We start from the raw sequence: 24,766 nt of genomic DNA, 5'->3' as shown, positions 1-24,766 counted from the left end.
ACAAACGCAGCACACGCATTTTATGACTTGTAACTGTCATAAAATGAATATTTCATTATCACAATGTGACCGTATAATATGTGGTGCAAAAAATTGGAAATTTTATTTTTGCAGTACGTGAATGTAATTATCTTCATTGCGACTAATGTACACTGTTTCTGTTATTGAAACGTGAGAGCTTCTTTACTTTGCATACTTACACTCCATTTTCTCCTATGACTGCATATTTTGAGATCGCTCCAAGCGTTCGTGAAACATATTCTCAACTCAAAAAAGGGCGATCAGAACGAACTGTGGCTTCGGTTTGCTAACTTCATGCTGGCTGTTGTTCCACTAACTTCGATTGTCGACTGTGCCGCCCTCATAAATATTCTGTCTCAAAGGATTTGAGGTTAACGATATGGACTTACCTTTAAAAAAAACTGCGTCACTCACTCAGTGAACTACCCTGAGAAATCAGTATGCACTTGGATAACATTTCCCCAAACAATGGTAGAAAAATACACCATTTTCAGCAGGGCCAATTTTCAACAGGTATCCAGCAGAACTGAAGTATTTGATTCATCACATTTTTAAATATAATTCAAATGACTTATTTGGGCCAACTATGGTATGTTTCTTGTTTGCACTGTTTAATACAAATGTTTGGTTTTGGTTTTTGATTTACTTTTAAAGCTTGTTCTAATTTTCCATACACATTCTGTGAATTATGCAACAACTCGTTCCATCACCGAGTTATTTGGATCTTAACGTTTCATGAAACATGGGAAAATATCAAATATTCTTTGATGGAATGGACATTCATGAGCGGACTTCATTTTACAGTTGTAAAACGTATAGATGTCTTCAGAGGAAGCAGTCGATGCCTACACTAGAAAGTAGAGGGCACGAAAGCAGTCTACTAAGAAAGTACACTACTGGCCATTGAAATTGCTGCACGCCGAAGATGACGTGCTACATATGAGAAATTTAACCGACAGGAAGAACTTGCTGTGATATGCAAATGATTAGCTTTTCATAGCTTTCACACAAGGTTGGCGCCGGTAGCGACACCTACAACGTGCTGACATGAAGAAAATTTCCAACCGATTTCTCATACACAAACAGCAGTTGACCGGCGTTGCCTGGTGAAACCTTGTTGTGATGCCTCGTGTAAGGAGCAGAAATGCGTACCATAGCGTTTCCGACTTTGATAAAGGTCAGATTGTAGCCTATCGCGATTGCGGTTTATCGTATCGAGACAGTGCTGCTCGCCTTGGTCGATATCCAATGACTGTTAGCTGAACATGGAATCGGTGGGTTCAGGAGGGTAATACGGAACGCCGTGCTGGATCCCAACGGCCTCGTATCACTAGCAGTCGAGATGGCAGGCATCTTATCCGCATGGCTGTAACGGATCGTGCAGCCACGTCTCGATCCCTAAATCAACAGATGGGGACGTTTGCAAGACAACAACCATCTGCACGAACAGTTCGACGACGTTTGCAGCAGCATGGACTATAAGCTCGGAGACCACGGTTGCGGTTACCCTTGACGGTGCATCACAGACAGGAGCGCGTGCGATGGTGTACTCAACGACGAAACTGGGTGCACGAATGGCAAAACGTCATTATTTTTTCGAATGAATCCAGGTTCTGTTTACAGCATCATGATGGTCGCATCCGTATTTGGCGACATCGCAGTGAACGCACATTGGAAGCGTGTATTCGTCATCACCCAGTGTGATGGTATGATGTGCCATTGGTTACACGTCTCGGTCACCTCTTGTTCGCATTGACGGCACTTTGAACAGTGGACGTTACATTTCAGATGTGCTACGACCCGTGGCTCTACCCTTCATTCGATCCCTGCAAAACCCTACATTTCAGCAGGATAATGTACGACCGCATGATGTGTGTCCTGTACGGGCCTTTCTGAATACAGAAAATGTTCGACTGCTGTCCTGGCTAGCACATTCTCCAGATCTCTCACCAATTGAAAAGTCTGGTCAATGGTGGCCGAACAACTGGCTCGTCACAATACGCCAGCCACTACTCTTGAACTGTGGTATCGTGTTGAAGCTGCATGGGCAGCTGTACCTGTACACGCCATCCAAGCTGTGTTTGACTCAATGCCCAGGCGTGTCAAGGCCGTTATTACGGCCAGAGGTGGTTGTTCTGGGTACTGATTTCTCAGGATCTATGCACCCAAATTGCGTGAAAATGTAATCATATGTCGTTTCTAGTATAATATATTTGTCCAATGAATACCCGTTTATCATCTGCGTTTCTTCTTGGTGTAGCAATTTTAATGGCCAGTAGTGTACCATGGGAATGACCTGATCAGCCAGAATGGTCACATAATTCTTCGTAGTAATGCGACCTCGATGAGTAACCGTAGGGCCCACGAAATACCACTACATGGCTGCCCAAATCATCACTGAACCCCCTCCATGTTTCACTCTTGGGACGTTAACTCGGCCACAAGTTGTAAGCAGTATGAAACAAGACTCCACAGCAGACATTTGTATCACTGATAAGCCGTTTGTAATATTCCAACTCGCCATGCAATTCCCTTCTTATGGAGCTCTCTTCGATTTGTTTTTGTGCTGACAGGGTTCGCAAGTGCGACGTTCAGTTCTGAAGTAACTGTGGTAGCTATTGTCCTATGTCACGATTCCTTTCAATAATCATCCGTCACGATGACTCAACACATATATTCGTTGGTTTTGTGACTTAGCAGATGATGATTTTCCTCTTTCCCTGAACGCGTTATAAGTCTTCGATTCTGCCTCCTTGAAACACAAAATATTTCAGTTCCTTGGTTACGGAAACACCCATAGTAAGAGCACCAACAGTTTTCCTACGGTCGAATTCACTTAATGCACTCATAACTACACAGAACAAAATTCTGGCTACGATTGACATTTGCAACGAATTGAGGACATTTTACACGTGCCCTTCATGTTCAAATACAACAGCGCAGCCTGCAGACTTGTCTAGTATCTGTATTTATGTACAAGCATGCACTTAACGCATTATTTCCATATTTTTTCCACGTATACGCACAGTTTAGTGGCGTCAGCTCACCTGTATGTAGTTCCCAGAAGAATATACCTGTACTGAACACATCGCTAGCCTTGCAGCAGCCAGCAGAATTGAACAGTTGCTCTGGAGCCAACCAGTGATATCTTTCCATGCGTTGAGCAGCTTCTGTCTCCGTGAAGTTATACTTCTGAAAAATTTAAAGGGCATGTTTGAATGCGGCAACTCCTCGAGTCATCAAAAGGAGTTTTATAATTTTACACAATGCTTTTTTCAGCAACGATTGACTAAACAAAACTATAATAATAAAACAGTTCCTCTATTTATGCTATGAGTTATTGACACAATGTATTTCAGTTAGTGACTAATCACCTTCACGTTTCCATTATGAAACATTCTATCTGTCAGAAGTGCAGAGTAACGAAACTGCTCATGTCAATAAATTACCAAGAACTTTAACTGCTGTTTTATTATAATACATCTTTATATTTCCACAACACATTATCACTACATGGTATTCGTGAACAAAGAAATTAATGGAAAAATCAGTATCATAAGAAATATTTGAAAAATATACCTTGTGGAAAAAATTATGTGCCATAAGGAACGTCGGTTTGCTGCCAAACTCTACACATACAGCTACACGTAAATTTGTAAAAGTCTGTGTGTTGTAAAACAGTTGCTCCTTCTGGGGCCATCAACATTCTGTCAGGAAGTCAAGATTCAGCTTCATAGTATGTGGACCGACATGCTGCAGTCTGCGCTTCTGAACGTGGTCAATGTTGGGTACTTAGTGAGGACAATACTTTGACGACGACAATTCCTCCTTTGATCCTTCCCAAGTTTGACTTTTTAAAATAGTTTCTTTCTACGGCTTTGGGAATTGTTCTCCATAAGTGATTCGCGTTCGAGAGGACGACGGTTCAAAGCCCCGTCCAATCATTCACATTTGGGTTTTCCGTGATTTCTCTAAATCGCTCCAGCAAATGTCCAGGCCTTCCCTTCCTCATCCTTTCGTAATCCGAGCTTGTGCTCTGTCTCTGATGACCACGTTGTCGACGAAACTTTAAACTCCAATCTTCCTTCTTTCTTCCATGTATGGAATTAAAAAGTTCTGGGGTTTCTTCAGCACTCATATTATTGTGCCACAACGTTCTGTAGTGGATTTTGTCGTCTCCTTGTCGCGTGTTGTGAACCGCAGAGAAGGCTAAATCCAGCTCCCACACTGAGCATGTGTGTTTTTGAGGATATCGGACGCTCCGTGGCAAGTATATTAGCGCTGTTGCGAAAATACTTGTGTTTAAAACGTATGAACATTATAAAAGCCTGAAATACTAACATCGTTGTAACAGCCCTGTGTCCCTCCCAAATGGTTCAAATGGCCCTGAGCACTATGGGACTTAACTGCTGAGGTCATCAGCCCCCTAGAACTTAGAACTACTTAAACCTGACGAACCTAAGGACATCATACACATCCATGCCCGAGGCAGGATTCGAACCTGCGACCGTAGCGGTCGCGCAGTTCCAGACTGAAGCGCCTAGAACCGCTCGGTCACACCGGCCGGCTGTGTCCCTCCTATTCTGATTGACATTTTTCTGTACACTCACTCTATCACTCAAATTATAACCTTGGTCATTGTTCTAAAACATCTTCGAAAGCCGGCCGGAGTGACCGAGCGGTTCTAGGCCCTACAGTCTGGAGCTGCGCGACGACTACGGTCGCTGGGTCGAATCCTGCCTCGGGCATGGATGTGTGTGATGTCCTTAGGTTAGTTAGGTTTAAGTAGTTCCAAGGGACTGTTAGACACGTGACCCATTCTATAATATTAAATGTTATATCTCGTAATTATTTACAACAAAGTTACTATTTTTATCCTTATGTTTTTGCAATCATCAAAATATTTAGTTTTGTTTTAATTCCCCACTTACTTAAAAAACAGGAAGTTAGTGTAAGAATTAATAGAGAAACTGTGAGATGAAAATGAAAGATTACGTCAAGTTACCCATAAATCACATTCTGGACGACTGAAAGCCCGTGATGAGCTTCTTAGACCAGTAGAACTCCGAGCTGGCAACTACATGTATTCTTTCATGTGCTGCTGTCGCAGAAGCTATGTACAACAGGTAAGGCACGGAAAACAGCAAACAAGCCGCGCGAAGTGGCCGCGTGGTTATAGGCGCCATGTCACGGATTGCGCCGCGCCTGCCGCCGGAGGTTCGAGTCCTCCCTCGGGCATCGGTGTGTGTGTTGTTCTTAGCATAAGTTACTTCAAGTAGTGTGTAAGTCTAGTGACCAATGACCTCAGTAGTTTGATCCCTTAGGAATTCATACATACTTGAGCACAGCAAACAAAATAATCAACACTTTTTTAAACCCAGAGAGAACAAGAGCGCCAAAGATGTCAGGAGGAAACCTATTGATGCAATAAACCCGAAGTAAGCCAAGTTAGGATCAGATCGATTCGGACACCCATTAACGTTGTCGTAGTGGAAACAGACAATGTTGAAGACTGCAAAAAGCTTCAACAGAAACCTGATCAGATACACATCAGCATTAAACGTGAACAATCGAAGAAGAAGAAAAGGCCTCTGATAATTGTGTACATTGTGCCCAAGCAAGTGGATGACAAACAACTATTCCAAGATATAAATGAGCTGAACCTGGCTGGACATGTATAACAGAAGAATTGTTTTCTAAAAAAAAGGAAAGACTGAATGAAATTTTCACTCTGCAGCGGAGTGTCTGCTGATACGAAACTGCATAGTATATTAAACTTGTGTAGCGGACCGAAACTCGAACTCGGGACCTTTGCCTTTCACCGGAAAGTGCTCTAATGACTGAGCTACCCAAGTACGACTGACGATTCGTCCTCACAGCCTTACGTCCGCCAATACCTCATCTCCGCCATTCCAAACTTCACAGAAGCTCTCCTGAAAAGCTTGTTGGTCTAACGCTCCTGGAAGAAAAGATACACAACTATGCGCTGATATGAAACTTCCTGGTAGCCTACACCTGTGAGGATGGGCCTTGAGTCATGCTTGGATAGCTCAGTCAGTAAAGCACTTACTCACGAGAAGCAAAGGTCCCGAATTCGAGTGTCGGTCCGGCACACAAGTTGAATCCACCAGGAAGTTTCGTATCAGCGCACACTCCGCTGCAGAGTGAAAATTTCATTCTGGAAACACCCACCAGATAGTCTTACTTCCAGGAGCGCTAGTCCTGCAAGTTTCACAAGTGAGTTTTTGTGAAGTGTGGAAGATATGGGATGAGGACGGGTCATGACTCGTGCTTGGGTAGCTAAGTTGGTGTAGCGCTTGCCTGCGAAAAGCAAAGATCCCGCGTTCAAGTCTCGGTCTGGCACACAGGTTTAATCTACCAGGAAGTTTCAGGTCCTAATGAGATTCCAAACAGGACCCCGAGAGGAAAGCTATGTCAATCACGTAATGAAAGTCACCCCTGGTGTCCGTAAGCTTTTGCACAGAAAGGAAAAGTGTGTGTCGATTTCTCTGCTCTAGGAATGAATGGTTAAGTGCCCGTGGCAAAATTTTACAAATGTGACCTAGGTCACACCAAGAAGATCTGTAAGTGTCAGGAGCGAATTTGCTCTCACTGTGAAGCAGAGGGTCGCCAGAAAAGTGCACGCACAAAAATCAACGAGAAACCTGTCTGCATCCATTGTTTCAACTCTAACAGGAAATGTGACTCTCCTGTGAAAGATTGTGCAACATATGCAGTGCTGTCAGAACGCGAAATAGCTGGAAATACAAACGCAGAGCGGTCAAATCCGTATCAGATCTATGTAAATCATACAAAAGAAGGCACGCTGCACAGGTTCAAATGGTTCAAATGGCTCTGAGCACTATGGGTCTTAACATCTGAGGTCATCAGTCCCCTAGAACTTAGAACTACTTGAACCTAACTAACCTAAGGACATCACACACATCAATACCCGAGGTAGGATTCGAACCTGTGACCGTAGCAGTCGCGCGGTTCCAGACTGAAGCGCCTAGAACCGCTCGGCCACACCAGCCGTCGCGCTGCACAGGAAACGGAAGCACAAGTCCCCGTTGACAGTAACCAGGAATCGCCATCGTGCCTATACTGCCAGGGAGAGGAACATCACATTTTGACGACATTACAACACCAATCAGTACAGAGCTTATTTCGAAGCAGCATCTTCACTTCATGAATTTCGCATCTGACATGATGCTATTGAGTTACATCTCAATGAGTTACATCAATGTTGTGCGAGAGATACTGAACATTAAGAAAGCTTAAACACAGACGATCGACTCATAATGACCTGTCCACAAGACAAGAAGAGACTTCCTCATCACGGCAGAATCACGCCACGTGAAATTCGTCGACTTTTTTCGAGGGTAGACCATGTGCTGAACATGTGCATCCTCTCCTCAAGCTGTGGGGGCTGCTGAAGGAAGAGACGGTCTTGGTACAGCAACGCCCCCAACGAAAGTCTCACCAACTCTCCAGCTGTGCAACCCGATGTTGCACATAATTGGAACTCCTGTCAAAGAATATGATAAAGATGGTGATCATGATGACATCGATATCACATCCGCAGTAGCAGCTGACACCAATGCAGCTACGAAATCATCTGCAGATTCTCTCCTATTTCCGAGTGGAGTGAAGTGTAGTGAGAGTAGCAGTTCTAATGGTTATAAGAATCGCAAAACAGTGAAGTGCAATGAAAATCACCATTTTCTGTCTGATACAAAAATATTTCTAGCATTTCTAAGCCTACTAAACCGATATTTTACTACACGCAGACTAACTTTATAATAATTTAGAAGTTAATGTTCAGCTAAGTCGTTTGGAGGACCCCAGTGAGCTTCAAATTGCTCTTGCACGTGTCATTAGCGTTGGGCATACTAAAGGGAAATCTATTACATATCTCCCATCTCGAATAAGTAATTTTCCAACAGAGTTTAAACCACAATGTGACCTTCTTCGGCAGGTGTTCGCAATAAGAAATGAACCATTCGATATCGAACAATTATACATGGAATGAGATTTTCACTCTGCAGCGGAGTGTGCGCTGATTTAAAACTTCCTGGCAGGTTGAAACTGGGGATCTTTGCCTTTCGCGGACAAGTGCTAGTGTGGTAGAGCACTTGCCCGCGAAAGGCAAAGGTCCCGAGTTCGAGTCTAGGTCGGGCACACAGTTTTAATCTGCCAGGAAGTTTCAATTATACATGGATTCTGCTAAAGCATATGCATGCGTATACTTTGATCCAACTCTCCTCTCTCCGAAGTGCTTTGTTCACACTCGATACACAAATTGTTCAAATGGCTCTGAGCACTATTGGACTTAACTTCTGAGGTCATCAGTCCCCTAGAACTTAGAACTACTTAAACCTAAATAACCTAAGGACATCACACACACCCATGCCCGAGGCAGGATTCGAACCTGCGACCGTAGCGGTCGCGTGGTTCCAGACTGTAGCGCCTATAACAGCTCGGCCACCCCCGCCGGCCTCGATACACATAAAAGAATAAAAATATTATACATTAATACGCTGAAGAGCCAAAGAAACTGGTATATCTGTCTAATATCGTGAAGGGCCCCCGCGAGGACGCTGAAGTGCCGCAACACTACGTGACATGGACTCGACTAATGTCTGAAGTAGTGCTGGAGGGAATTGTCAACATGAATTCTGCAGCGCTGTCCATAAATACATAAAGTACGAGGGGGTGGAGATCTTTTCTGAAGGATGCTTACGTACGTGTCAACTGTCAGAGTCATATCTAGATGTATCAAGGGTTCCATATCACTCCAACTGCACACGCCCCACACCATTATACAGCCTCCGCCAGCTTGAACAGTCCCCTGATGACTTTCAGGGTCCATGGATTCATAAGATTGTCTCCATACCTGTACATGTCCATCCGCTCGATACAATTTGAAACGACCCTCGTCCGACTAGGCAACATGTTTCCAGTCATCAACAGTCTAAAGTCGGTGTTGACGGGCCCAAACGAAGCGTATAGCTTTGTGTCGTGCAGTCATCAAGGGTACACCAGTACGCCTTCGGCTCCGAAAGCCCATATCGATGGTGTTTCGTTGAATGGTTCGCACGCTGACATTTGTTGATACCCCAGCATTGACAACTGCTGCAATCTGCGGAAGGGTTGCACTTCTGTCACGCTGAACAATTCTCCTCACTCGTCGTTGGTCCCTTTCTCGCAAGATCTTTTTTCCGGCTGTGGCGATGTCGGAGATCTGATGTTTTTCTGGATTCTTGATATTCACAATACACTCGTGAAAAGGTTGTACGGGTAAATCCCCACTTCATCGCTACCTCAGAGTTGCTGTGTCCCATCGCTCGTGTCCTGACTATAACATCACGTTAAAATTCACTTAAATCTTGATAATCTCCGATTGTAGCAGCAGTAGCCGATCTAACAACTGCGCTAGAGACTTGTTGTCTTATATGAGCGTTGCCGACCTCCTCGCCGTATTCTGCCTGTTTACATATCTCTGTATTTGAATACGCATACCTATACAAGTTTCTTTGGCGCTTCGGTGTATATGCCTACATACTTCTTATGGGGAGACTTCCTCGTGCCAGAAATCCTTCAAGCAGCGGCAATTACGTGTAAGATTGTCCGTGCTGGCGCTGCTGACTACAAATTACCGTTGCATGTGGTCTGGTTATATCACGACGCCATCTCCAACGCTACTGTGTGCTTTGCTGCCTGCGTGTGGGCGCATCGCCTTCGACTGCAAAGCTACAAAACAATGCTGCGACGAATTCAGCGGAGCGTGCTTCTTAGGCTCACTGGTGCCTTCCGCACTACATCTGTCGAGGCTTTGCTGCTGATTCTCGGGATATATCCGATGGATATCGTGGTACGTTATAGGACAACATCGTATGGGTTGCGGCGTGAAAAATACGATTATGTGTAGAGGTCACAGGAGCTCATATTACTAATAAACGACACTGAAAGTTACGCGAACGGCTATCTGACTGGGACAATAGAAACACTGGAATTTAGATGTAGTATAAAAGATATTCCCAAGCATTACGAACAGCCGGGTGCTTGCCGAGCTTTTCTAGGCGCTTCAGTCCGGAACCGCGCTGCTGCTACGGTCGCAGGTTCGAATCCTGCCTCGGGCATGGCTGTCTGTGATATCCTTAAGTTAGTTAGGTCTAAGTAATTCTAAGTTTAGGGGACTGATGACCTCAGATGTTAAGTCCCATTGTGCTTAGAGCCATTTGAACAATTACGAACATGCTCAAACAGAGCGACATTGCCGCTACTCAAGGTATGATGCATGACTTAGCAGGTAATGATTAGCTCCCAAACTTCTGCATCGAGTGGGATGTAGTAACACACCAGGTTGTGAATGTGGAGAGGAAGGCTCCGCTGATTCTGTAGTTTTCAGTTGGCCCCGTTTCCATGTAGCGAGAGAATGCAGACAATTGGAGTGCGATCTGCAAACAATTGCAAGTGACCGAAACTTTTGGACTACAGTTAATATTTCCGTAACACAGCTGCTCAACTTGCAGTGAATAAGATTAAGTCAGTGGCTCCCAAGCTGGGGGTCATTACCCTCTGAGGGGGAAAATGAAATTTTCTGAGGGGTAAAAACTAAAAGATTATATTCTGTTTAATTACGATACTAAATTATTTTCAAAAAATCAATACTATTACCATAATTTTGTAAGACTAATACTGATTATATAAGTTAACAATTATTACTTTTTCTCAATTAGTAGCATTAATGCGATGGAGGTTACAGGTTCCTCACATAGTCCACCCACTACACACATATGATAAAAGTGAGACATATATTAGGAATGGTAAATATCTCAAGAAAATGTCTTCTCCAAATTGTAGATAGCACCTGCAGTTGTCAGAAATTGATTTATTTCTCGCTTCAAAACAGATAAATGAATTAACTGACAGCACGACACAACAGTAATTATATAGGGGCTACTCTACATCTACATTTACGTGATTACTCTGCTATTCACAATAAAGTGCCTGGCAGAGGGTTCAGTGAACCACCTTCATGCTGTCTCTCTACCGTTCCACTCTCGAACGGCAGGCGGGAAAAACGAGCACTTGAATTTTTCCGTGCGAGCCCTGATTTCTCTTATTTTATCGTGATGATCATTTCTCCCTATGTAGGTGGGTACCAACAGAATGTTTTCGCAATCGGAGGAGAAAACTGGTGATTGAAATTTCGTGAGAAGATCCCGTCGCAACGAAGAACGCCTTTGTTTTAATGACTGCCACTCCAGTTCATGTATCATGTCTGTGACACTATCTCCCCTATTTCGCTTTCGCGATAATACAAAACGAGTTGCCCTTCTTTGTACTTTTTCGATGTCATCCGTCAGTCCCTCCTGATGGGGATCCCACACCGCACAGCAGTACTCCAGAAGGCGGACAAGCGTAGTGTAAGCAGTCGCTTTGGTAGACCTGTTGCACCTTCTAAGTGTTGTGCCAATGAATGGCAGTTTTTGATTTGCTCTACCCACAACATTATCTATGTGACCGTTCCAATTTAGGTTATTTGTAATTGTAATCCCTAAGCATTTAGTTGAATTTACAGCTTTCAGATTTGTGTGACTTATCGCGTAATCGAAATTTAGTTGATTTCTTTTAGCACTCATGTGAATAACTTCGCACTCTTCTTTATTCAGGATCAATTGCCACTTCTCGCACCATACAGATATCTCAGTGCTGTACGCAGTATTATTATTATTATTATTAGTGGCTGTTTTCAGACTCAAAGCATTAACAGCCTGGAGACTTCTAATTTCTTCCAATTGAGAAGCAGTGAGTGCAGCAATCAAGTGATTTACGAGCAGTAAATATAGTGCACACATTTTAACATGATTGATTTTAAATTGGGCTGCAGTGTGCAGGTCAAGCAAGTGTCGCAATGGAGAGAAGTAATGCAGCGGAAACATGTTTTGTAATAAGTGAATAGCTAGCTTTCTTATCTGAGAAGCACTCGCGATGCACCACGAATTCCTTCGTCATTCATTCTAACACACACACACACACACACACACACACATACACATACGTGCATACAAAAACTAAATATCATTCGTCTTTCGTCATTTTAAAAATAAAGGTGTTCAAAGAAAAGTCTTTCATTCTACAGTTGAGTTAGGTGCTAAGGTAGGTGATAATGTTAGGGAGGAGGAGGGGGGGGGGCAACAGACGGTATGGTGGAGGGAGGGCAGGATACTAGCTAATGTCTAATTGCATTCAGGGGTAATGGTTTAAGAAAGGTTGGGAACCACTGGATTAAGTGGACGCTCAGAATACCAAAATAACGTCAACAGGTCAGAAGAAGTTTTTTCTCCATTATGGAGAATGAGAGGCACATATACACTGATTAAGCAAAACATTATGACCACTGCCCACCGCGACGTTGCATACCGCCTGATGGCGTTGCGGGCACGTGACGTGTTAACAGAAGTATACCAACGGAGCAGACACGGTCCGGGGATGATCCCAGCGAAGATATAGGCTGCAAATGGGGAAATCCACTGAGATAAGCGACTTTGACAAAGGGCAGATTATTATTACGCAGAGTCTGTGAACGAGTGTCTCGAAAGCGGCGAAGCTGGTCGAATGTACACGTGCTACTGTCGTGAACATCTACAGAAAGAGGTAGAAGGACAGTGAAACTACCGCTAGGCGCTGAATGGTTGGACGTCGAAGACTCTTCACAGAACGTAGGGTTCGGAGGCCTGTCTGCGCTGTAAAGTAGGACAGACGGTGAACTGTGGCATCTCTGCCGAAAAATCACAATGCTGGTGCACGCGAGTACACAGTCTATCGTACATTGTTGAATATGGAGCTCCACAGCAAACCATCCCTACGTGTACACATGTTGACTCAACGACATCGTCAATTACGATTGCAGTGGGTACGGGACCATCGGGATTCGACAGTCGATCAATGGAAACGTGTCGGCTCTTTGGGTGAATCACATTTTTGCTACACTAGGTCGATGGTCGTCTCCACAAACGTCGTCATCGATGTGAATGGCGGCTCGAAACGTGCAGCGCGCCACGGAAGCAGGCTGGCGGGAGCAGTTTTATGCTATGGGAGACATTCTCCTGTGGTTGCATGAACCTGTGGTAGTAATCGAAGACACGCTGACAGCTACGAACCACCTGTAACCCTTCATGCTTGATGTCTTCCCCCCACCGTGAGGTCATCTTTCAGCAGTATAATAATTGTCCGTGTCTCGGAGCCAGAACCGTACTACACTGACTTGAGGAGCATTATAGTGAACTCACGTTGATGTCTTGGCGACCAAATTCGCTTGATGAAAATCCTATAGAACCCATCTGGGTCGCTATCTTTCGCCATTACCATGTACACCAGTCAGCTGCCCGTTATTTATACGAATTACATGACCTGTTGGTTGACATCTAATGCCATATACCTCCAGAACCTACCAACAAACTGTCGGATCCCTAATACGCAGGATCAGTGATGTATTTCGTTCCAAAGACGAACAAACAAGCTAATAAGCAAGTGGTCGTAATGTTTTGGCTCATCAGTGCAGATATAATTTAGAGACACTTTAAAATATATGCATACGTATATAACAAAGAAAATGGCCACCACATGGGTATGCGTAGACTTGAGGATTGCCTAGGCATGCACATACAAATGTAGGCAATCTACAATAGTGTATAAATAATTGATCTAGGAGCAGCTATAGTTGTAGGTAGTCGGCAAACCTCGAATTTTTCCGGGGCCGTCAGTAACATACCTAGTAATATAAGCTGGAAAGCATTCACTTAGATCTTGATATAACTCATTTTATTAGATGTTGCTTTTACTTGATTACGTTTTCAATATTTTGTTTTCTTTACACATTAATATCAACTATGGTTGCTGTTAACATGATTTATAACAATTTATATAAAATAAAACATTGTGTATCACCATGAGTATTTACTATATACGATCTGCTTAGATTTTCCAGGTATTAGGTCTAAAATTCGTGGCAAGAAATTGAATCTGATCTGCTTGCTAATGAAGTGTGAGTAAGGGAATACATGCGCACTCCCTTCACAAATGTCTGTATTATACCAGAAACAAAAATACTTTCTATCGCTCGGTTCCGAGTTTACAAGGCAAACGATGCAACTGGCAGTCCCTTCCCAAATATTCTCAATTAGGATCTCCAATGCGTCACTCCGTTTTACTGGGGATTAGCTGCGAAAAAAGAGCTATATAACGGGCCACATTTCCACTAGTCCGCTTTGCGCATTAGTGCAAGAAATGAAAAGCGTAACAATGTTAAGAGGCGACATTTCAAATATACGAAATTATTTAACGTAATATTTAAACTGTACAACGCTGTGGCGGTCCCAAGCCCAGGGCCTCATCGTGCAAGCGATGAAGAAGGAGGAGGAGGTACGGGAGTAACAACCTCGTAAAAAAGCCAGGGTTCGCCTGGTCCGGGTGATAGCACTCTGTGAGGCTCCATGCTAGGTTTACAGTGAACACTTCAACGGTAGTGAAGGCGGAAAAAATGGATCTTAGAACGGCGAAACTTGCGGAAGAAGCAACACAAGATAAAAATCAACAACGCATCTGACTTACAGCAAGCGGTAAAGTGGCCAGCGACTGTTTACCAGAGGTGCAGCTAGAAACATATTCCTCAGAGCTAACAATCCTGAGAAGCACCTTTAGGGGACTTGCCCCCTACTCAACAAGCAATCAACAGAGGATATGAACCTTATAGAAATAATAGTAATGTTGCACACAAATCAAGATCAAACATAGCCCTATTTAAAAGTGGCAAAGCTAACTGATGTAAAGAGCAAAAGAAGGCTACAGTTTTATGGCCACTTAAACCGAATGGATAGTAACAGGCCAACCAAGCAGACCTTGAACATACTAAACAGTTACAAATCCAAACTCACATGGTTCGCCGAAATTGACAAAGATATGTGAAACACAGTAATTAGAGTGGACGTAACAGATAACAGAATACTTTTTAAAGACGCAACACAAAAGGCAGGGTTTCAGGAAAGAAAGAGGTCTGCAAATGGAAGAAAGTGGACCCAGGGAGAAAAGGAACGACACTCTCGAAGGATGAAGGAGGTCCGAGAGCAACGAAACTTAAACAAAAATTTGGGACGGGACTGCCAGTTGCATCGTTTGCCTTGTAAACTCGGAACCGAGATATCGAAAATATTTTTGTTTCTGGTATAATACAGATATTTGTGAACGGAGTGCGCATTTATTCCATTACCCATACTTCATTAGTACAAAGAAGCAACCCAAAGTTGATTTATCGCACCCTCCAAATGGGTTATCGGAATAAATAAATAAAACTGAACAACATGAGAAATTAACAGTATGTGAGCGAAAGTCTAGGAATCATGAGAACCTACGTAAGGGACCTGTTAAATGCGATGTTAAGAATTAAATAAAGAAAGAAGGAAGGAAAAACAAGGTAAATATTAACAGACTTCTCTGGAAAAGGCTCATATTATAGTACCATAGGGAGACAGTTACGATTAAATAAGTTGTCTTTTATTTACAAACCGATAAATGGTTCCACGAGAATCGTATATTCATATCACAGTCGTTACAAAAACCGTAATATGTCACTATTTATAGTAAATAGGCAATTGCATAGTTAGTGATGTGTGTATTTTTGATGGTGCGTAATTGTTAATTTTCATAAATAACAATATTTATAGCCAATTCTTACAAGAGATGAATATTCAAACAAGAATACAATCAAAGAACAGGTCTACAAGACTTAGTACATAATGAGTGCACCATTACCTTACCTTGTAAATATTTTGTGAGTATTCAAATCCAGAAAGCTTAAGAATGTAATTTTTAGTCACAAGTGTATTATGTGATGAAATTGCTGTGTGTAGCCATCCATTATCATGGAGAAATATCATGACTTCACATAACTGAATCATGAAACTCTTCTTCTGCATTGGTGTGAAAATGACTTTCTGTAAAAGTAGCATGTGATAAATGACAATGAAGAAAACCATTTGGTCTTTTGCGTAGGCTTTCCTGAGAACAGACAAGTAGAAATTGATATTTAATGGTATATTTCCAACCTTTTCGTGAATTAAATTATACAATGAATCCAATATGTCTTCAAACACCGTTACAACATGATATCCTTCCATATGTAGTAGACCCATAAGTAAAAGGATGTTAGTGTGACGAATTTCTCTGGAACAAAATTTTCATTTTATTTTACACATTAATTAATGCAGAACACTTACCAAGTAAAACCGATAATAGTTGCTTTACCAACCACAAAATATGATATTATATTAACATTACTGCAACATTTCAGGGACTTGTACTAAGATATTTCTTTTGTAAAGTCAGTAACAAAGACATTTTTGAGATCAACACTCTTAATATTTCACAATAAAATCCAAAAATGCTATTAAAATTACAGTTCACAATGAAGATAAGATACAATGACCATATTTAATGATATATGTTACAGTAAGTAACAGTTATTCAATGGTAATTTAAATGTAGTGCTCTTGTGGGAGAGGAAACGGGAAAGCAATGTGAAAAAGAAAATAAATACTGAGAATTACATGATAATTATCAAGAGTGTTAGATTAATAGAAGTTAAATAACAAATATAAAGAAGCAGCCGCCCTTTCTAGAGTTACTTGGTTAGTTGCGTGTTTCATGGATGATTTGCACAATGTGGCTAAAATACTGGACTGAGCAGGCAAGTAAACAAACAATTAGACAGTCTGAATCACTGTCAGTTTCTTGAACAAGAGGTGATGATGATTTGTGGGTGAGGCGGCTGAACAGCGAGGTCATCAGCGTACTGAAGAATGCAATTAATGTGTAACGCCTAAAGCATGACTGCGAACTCTCAAATTAATTACTACAATTCTAATTCCACAACTAAATTGTTATATAACTGTACAATATACATATAGCATGCTAAGCAGGTAGCTAACATTTTATCCTAGCCCTAAATGAGAGAACAAGCAGCATTTTAAGGGAAAGAAGATGACACACAATGTTTATATCGGCTGTGACAATGTTATTTTCACGTTTGAAATGTCCATTAAAATACTGGCACACACACACACACACACACACACACACACACACACACACAGAGAGAGAGAGAGAGAGAGAGAGAGAGAGAGAGAGGGAGGGAGAGAGAGAGAGAGAGAAAGGGAATATGGTGGAAAACAATGAGATGTGACTGCAACAGATGGAGGACTTGAGGGGAGTAAATTGATGTACTGAAATGCTCGTCTCAACATCTTCATCACAACCAATCGTACACTAGAGCTCACGATGTCGACAAAGACCTTTCCTTGCAAATAATTTCCTTCGGAAAAAAGTTTTCCAGGGTTGTAAATGTGCAAAACGTACAAGAAAGAGTTTCAGTGATAGAGGGACATAATAGCAAGTAACCTAGTCTATATTATTTAAATTATAGATTTTTAATTTTAATCAAAGACTATTTCATGGAACAGCACCATACATCTGCAATGATTTATTCTGCCAGTCACGTAATGTTAAGTTCTTTGATCAGGAAACTTTTGCTACAATTACACCAAAACTGTGACTGTGTCAAAAATGTTCCATTAAATATACATTTCAATCACGTGATCTCGAATAACGGTAGGAACGTGTTTTCTCTCCCACACTGACACAAGACACGTTTAGCAGCTGTCAGAAAGCAATCGCTGCATAAATCACGAGTCTGTTGTTAATGTGATTATGTAAAGACATGTTTGCAGAAATGTTCATATTACCTCAGTAATTGAAATACTTACGTTAAGATATCTACCTCTCGCAGCGCAGTTTCGCTGTTATGCCCATCGCTGCGAGTTTTAATAGTGACGAACGTATGTCCGACACATACCCTGTGTAACGCCACGTTGCCTCCTTGCAGACAGTGCCATACGTCACGCTTTGGAAGCATTGTAGACTCCAAAATCGGTATGCCCATGTACCTCCCGCTAGCGAATATGTCCTTGTGGCAAACCTAGAAACAAAATAAGTGTGCATGAAAATATGAAATCACGTTATTGACGAAATAAACGTTACCACAATTTAAATTTACTTCTGATAAGCGATAGCATAACAGTGCCACCGTACAAAACATTGGTCAATGCCTTAAAATAAACACACTGGTGACAGAGGAACGCTGCATAAGATGTACAACCAGTACCAGGTGGTCATGTGACGAGAAAGACATGCCGCAGCGCGTACGTCATGAGGGCAGGTCTCGCTCTCTCCCTATCAGATCAGCAGATGAACTGCGTTTTTAAACCTGTTGCCGGCCGCGGTGGTCTCGCGGTTCTAGGCGCGCAGTCCGGAACCGTGCGACTGCTACGGTCGCAGGTTCAAATCCTGCCTCGGGCATGGATGTGTGTGATGTCCTTAGGTTAGTTAGGTTTAAGTAGTTCTAAGTTCTAGGGGACTGATGACCACAGCAGTTGAGTCCCATAGTGCTCAGAGCCATTTGAACCATTTTAACTTGTTAACTCTGAAATGAGTATTTACGTATTGACGAGAATTGCATATTCTACTGGAATCCGCTGTTATGGACTCTTGCAGTTTACTAGTACTACAACGATCCGTTGTCCATAGGACTACTACTGTCGGGGTGGTGCATAAGTTCGTAGCGTCTTTCCGTAAGTTCACAACAGATACACGTAACAGAGACTTAAAAAATAAATATATTCTCCTTCACTATTTATAACACTCTGACAACTCTGGGGTAACTTTTCAATTCTGCGACTGTAGAAATCACTTGGTTTTGAGGTGAAGAACTCGTTGAGCCATGTTCGGAGCGCATTTTCATCCGGAGCAGAAGTTCCTTGAAGGTTGTTCGATAGAAAGTGGAAAACGTTAAAAGCTGAGGACGCACTATGAGGTGAATAAGATGGGTGCGGAATGACTTCCGGCCGGCCGGTGTGGCCGATCGGTTCTAGGCGCTTCATTCTGGAACCGCGAAACTACTACGGTCGCAGATTTGAATCCTGCATCGGGCATGTATGTTTGTGATGTCCTTCGGTTAGTTAGGTTTAAGTAGTTCTAAGTTCTAGGGGACTGATGACCTCAGATGGTAAGTCCCATAGTGCTCAGAGCCATTTGAACTATTTGAATGACTTCCCAACCCGGCTTCTGTATGGTGGTTTAGTAGACTGCAGCCGAGCTTAGCTTCACTTCACACTGTCTTCCTGGTTGTTGTTGTGGAATCTCGTCTACAAGACGCCTCATTTGTTGGCAGTAAATGTCAGCAGTGATAGTTACACCTCGGGGAAGCAATTCGTAATACATCACACTGTTGCTAGTCCACCAGATACATAACATTATCTTTCGTGACTCTGTGTAGGTCTTTGTACGAGAAATTGCTGCTTTTTTTGGGCTAAACCATTCCGTTGTTTTCCTTATTTTAGCACCAAGCAGTAAAAGTATAGGATAGGAATGGTCAGTGTCGTTCACGAGCCAATTGATGTCGAGCATGCGGAGCTGAACATATGGTAACCTACTGCTTTTTATGCTTTCGGCTCAGCGCGGGATTAGCCGAGCGATCTAAGGCGCTACAGTCATAGACTGTGCGGCTGGTCCCGGCGGAGGTTCGAATCCTCCCTCGGGCATGGGTGTGTGTGTTTGTCCTTAGTATAATTTAGGTTAAGTAGTGTGTTAGCTTAGGGGCTGATGACCGTATCAGTTAAGTCCCATTTCACACACATTTTAACATTTTTTTGCTTTCGGCTTACAGCATGTGGTATCCAAACACCAGATTTTTGCATGCAAATGCAGCACGATGGTGGAATGTTCACAGTTCATGACATCTGCAGTTTTCGAGTACACTGACATGAATCACTGTGGATTAATGCGTTTAAATATTCCTCACGAAACCCAAAGGTCTTCCTGAAAGTGGAGAGTCACTAATTTCAAAATGATCTTCCTTAAAACGAGAAAACCATTTTCTTGCTGTGCTCTGTCCAGTGGTAATACACGAAGCAAATATTTCTGGCTGCCTCCGCTGCTGTCACCCCTCTACTAAACTCAAAGAGAATATGTTGGAAATGTTCCGATTTCTCCACTTCTTGAGGCGGTTTTCCACATCCCACTAGGTGAATACCGGGCTGGTCCCCACGTCCCGTCTCAGTTACACGTCTCGCAGACATCTGAAGACATTTGCACTCTTCCATGGATTACACTGGGCACAGACAGTTGGGGCACACTAGTTCCATCCCGGGGGGGGGGGGGGGGGGGGGGTTACGGGGTGGCGGCAGGAAGGGCATCCATCCACCCCTTCAATCAACCTCGCCAAATCCGATTAACCATGCCGACCCTGAGTCCTTGCGGGTAAGGCACAGGCCAAAGAAAGAAAGAAAGATAGTTCCAATTTCTCCACTGGTCACTCCATTTTCTAATGCCCACATCTCCACTCACTATCTCCAAATGACAAAATGACAATATGTAAACTGAAATAGCAACAGTGAACTACAAATAATATATCACAATCGATAAATAAACTCATAGCAACTGAAATACCAATATGCAAAACAAAAACGCTACGAACTAATGCATACCAATCTAGCAATTCGTTAGGGCTGCACTAGGTACAGCAAAACAAAAATGATGCCGAAATGATTATCGGTTGTATGAGGCGCTACATCTTCTATGAAATGTTAAGCAGAAGAGACTAAATGCTATAAACAAGGCGTTGTGCCATTTATGTCAAGCACAGATATTAAATTAGAGCATACTGCAAAGTTGTGTTAGTAAGACTCCACAATAGCGGATTCCAGTAGACGATGCAGTTCTCGTTTCTACGTAAATACCCAATTACGAGTTAACAGGGCAGCCCCCAGCCCATCTCCGACCCCCCCCCCTTTCTTCCCCTCCCTGCCTTCTTCCGGTCTCCCTCATCTCCTTGCGCCTGGCAGATCCTCCGTTCTGATCATCGTCAGTGTGCCACGCCAGTGTTGTGTTTAGTGCTGTTTCTCCTGTGCCTCGAGAGGTGTGATTTTAATTGCGTGCTGGCCTTGTATCTAGTGTTACTGTCGGTGTTTGTTATGTGCTACGCCATCCGTCGATACTTTAATGCTCCGGTTATACTGTGCCTTGTGTTCTTTAATTGTCCCAGTGTGTAGTTTTTTGTGTGAGCTACTATTTTACGATTTTTATCTCCATTTAACAGTCGCCCATTTTTTATCTATTGTCTTCCATTATGTTCCCCCTTTTTTATATCTATGTTCACCTTTTTTTCTCCTTTGTTATTTTTAAATGTCTTCTATTGTTTGTTCTATGTCTTTCGGCTGAAGAGCAGCGCATATGCTGCTGCCAGCCCGCCCCGACGGGGAATTGAAATACAATAAAGGGAAAAAGAATAAACAGGGCAAGAAACGCAGTTCGTCTCCGGAGCTGAGCGAGCGAGCAAGCTGAGCACTACCCTCGTGACGCACGCGCCGCAGCCTGTCTTTCTCGTGGGCCTCGTGCCAGTGAAGTAGTGCTTATGTGTCGGTCGGCAGTATGGAATCAGCACAGTATTATGGGCAGACGTAGAAACCTGTCAGAATAGCTGAAACGAGCAACTACACTCCTGGAAATGGAAAAAAGAACACATTGACACCGGTGTGTCAGACCCACCATACTTGCTCCGGACACTGCGAGAGGGCTGTACAAGCAATGATCACACGCACGGCACAGCGGACACACCAGGAACCGCGGTGTTGGCCGTCGAATGGCGCTAGCTGCGCAGCATTTGTGCACCGCCGCCGTCAGTGTCAGCCAGTTTGCCGTGGCATACGGAGCTCCATCGCAGTCTTTAACACTGGTAGCATGCCGCGACAGCGTGGACGTGAACCGTATGTGCAGTTGACGGACTTTGAGCGAGGGCGTATAGTGGGCATGCGGGAGGCCGGGTGAGCGCCGTGCAGGTGAGCGCCGCAATCAGGACTGCATACGACCGAGGCACACAGGGCCAACACCCGGCATCATGGTGTGGGGAGCGATCTCCTACACTGGCCGTACACCTCTGGTGATCGTCGAGGGGACACTGAATAGTGCACGGTACATCCAAGCCGTCATCGAACCCATTGTTCTACCATTCCTAGACCGGCAACGGAACTTGCTGTTCCAACAGGACAATGCACGTCCGCATGTATCCCGTGCCACCCAACGTGCTCTAGAAGGTGTAAGTCAACTACCCTGGCCAGCAAGATCTCCGGATCTGTCCCCCATTGAGCATGTTTGGGACTGGATGAAGCGTCGTCTCACGCGGTCTGCACGTCCAGCACGAACTCTGGTCCAACTGAGGCGCCAGGTGGAAATGGCATGGCAAGCCGTTCTACAGGACTACATCCAGCATCTCTACGATCGTCTCCATGGGAGAATAGCAGCCTGCATTGCTGCGAAAGGTGGATATACAATGTACTAGTGCCGACATTGTGCATGCTGTGTTGCCTGTGTCTATGTGCCTGTGGTTCTGTCAGTGTGATCATGTGATGTATCTGACCCCAGGAATGTGTCAATAAAGTTTCCGCTACCTGGGACAATGAATTCACGGTGTTCTTATTTCAATTTGCAGGAGTGTATGTTTGCACGTACCCACCTCCACACTGCGAAGTAAGGGGACCTGGACGTCATGGCCTATAGGTTTTTGTAGTATTTTGAAATGTAATAACTCAGAAACTTTAAGACAAATTCGAATGAAACTATAACCAAACAATTAGCATATTTTGACCTCTATTTAAAAAAAATTAAAAATTGTAGAATTCATATTGGAATGAATATTGATGTTTATCTTACATATTGAATTTCGTGTAATTTTTATTTTAGGTACACTGTACTTGCATACTGTTCAAAATAAAGGAATTTTAATCTTTAACTATTAAATGAGATGCTCCAACTTAAAATATTCGATACGCTGTTGAATGATAGGGTTCATGTATAGACAAGGTTTATATTATTATTCATGCAACATTTTGTTGTTGTAGCTTTAATATTGGCAAAGATGATGGCACCTAAGTCTGTAAAAACATTGACTACAGAAAATAAATGGTTCAAATGGCTCTGAGCACTATGGGACTTAACATCTGAGGTCATCAGTCCCCTAGAACTTAGAACTACTTAAACCTAACTAACCTAAGGACATCACACACATCCATGCCCGAGGCAGGATTCGAACCTGCGACCTTAGCGGTCGCACGGTTCCAGACTGAAGCGCCTAGAACCGCTCGGCCACTCCGGCCGGCACGGGAAATAAAAACTTAACAGCTGCATGTCATTTTCTTCTTAAAGGCAACATATCAAAACAATCCAGCTCCACAATATTGTTGATTCTTAACGTCATTTTCATCTTCTTTACTTTTCTTTCTTTTCTTTGTTATTCTGGCCTCCTTTGTCATGCTTTCAGCAGCTTTTTTAGCTTCATCGAAACGTCGCCTCTCCCACTTTTCATGATGTCACCAATTTTGATGCCTAATTTGCTCGTGGTTTTAATCTACTTGTTACGTCATCATTAAAACACAATACGGCGTCCATCACACCAATGTTGAAAGCTGACATTCCATCTAAAACAATTTACGACACGAACGTACGGAAGAACGTAAGTAAACTCAAGTATCTACTTCTATCGACAGAAAGATCTATTTCAATAATTCCATATTCGTAGTACAGTCGATATGTTCTTCAAAGCTATTACACTAACAAGTTGCTATGGTGCCAAAATTATTAACGAGACACTGTAGGCAAGGTTTTGTTTTTGATAGTAGTGTGACAGCTGGGCACTCACGCGCCGCATCTGCTTTAGAAAGGCATTTATACATGAAAATGGTGAGGTACTATACATACATATAATCAGGAAAAAAATCACAGAATTTTATTAAATAAAAAAATTAATTTTTGAATCCTCATAATACCTAGGTCCCCTTAAGTTATCCGTTTATCAATTTGGACTTTGAAACGTATCTATAAGGAATGGTGTACCACTTGTAGACAAGTAAAAGAGCAGTTGTAAAAAGATCTTAGCTGACAGAGGCTGGAGACGAAAGTTACGCCTTGCCAATGACAGTCGGCTTCAAACCCGTCAGCATTTACTACTGGCAGTGAACGCAGGTCCATCTCAATCACTTTCCTAGCCAATATTTCAAAGTGTTCTACGTACAATGGACAATTCAAGACAGCTACTTTCCGAAAAGCCTTTGCCCCCAGCAGCGTATGAAGCTGCATGCCTTCGGTGGTCTAAGTAACACAGAAACTGGACGGTAGCTGATTTGAGTCACATAGTGAGGTCCGATGAGTCGCCATTTTGCCTCTTTCCTAATTATGCAAGTCGTCTAGTGCACCGACCGACCATTGGAGTGTTTAATCTGCAAAGCGCGGAGGATGTACATCAGGCCGAGGGATATTCTGCGATATTCTGTGGGTGTTTTTCGTACCATGGCTTGCGGCCACTCATTCAAGATTCCCTCAGCATGCATGAAGATGTTTTACTTCTACGTTCTCTGTGGCCAAATGTTGCCCTTTTTTTTACGTGGTGATGATGAATATGCTATGGATACTCCCATATTCCGAGATGACATGACTGCATTAACAGGGCAGCAGGCATACATTCCTGGTTAGATTACCATTCGGACACCCTCCTGCACCTCGACCGGCCCTCAAAATCACACAGCCTTAATCCCACAGAAATTGTCTGGGCTATTTCGAACAGCGAGTGAAACGTAGC

General features: G+C 43.1%; 1 protein-coding gene across 1 annotated transcript in view; it reads right to left on the bottom strand.

Annotated features, from left to right (window-relative positions):
• The window catches only part of LOC126298285 (uncharacterized), a 200,732-nt gene that overhangs the window by 73,004 nt on the left and 102,962 nt on the right, over positions 1-24,766 (bottom strand). Inside the window, exons 4-7 of the mRNA XM_049989584.1 lie at positions 17,847-18,058; positions 16,131-16,248; positions 15,843-16,019; positions 3,069-3,213 (exon numbers count right to left, since the gene is read on the bottom strand). Of these exons, the coding sequence (XP_049845541.1) occupies positions 3,069-3,213; positions 15,843-16,019; positions 16,131-16,248; positions 17,847-18,058 (652 nt within the window). The remainder of the gene's footprint in view (positions 1-3,068; positions 3,214-15,842; positions 16,020-16,130; positions 16,249-17,846; positions 18,059-24,766) is intronic.

Source organism: Schistocerca gregaria, chromosome X (assembly GCF_023897955.1).
Source record: "Schistocerca gregaria isolate iqSchGreg1 chromosome X, iqSchGreg1.2, whole genome shotgun sequence".
NCBI lineage: Eukaryota > Metazoa > Arthropoda > Insecta > Orthoptera > Acrididae > Schistocerca > Schistocerca gregaria.
This window is presented reverse-complemented; position numbering and strand designations above follow the sequence as displayed.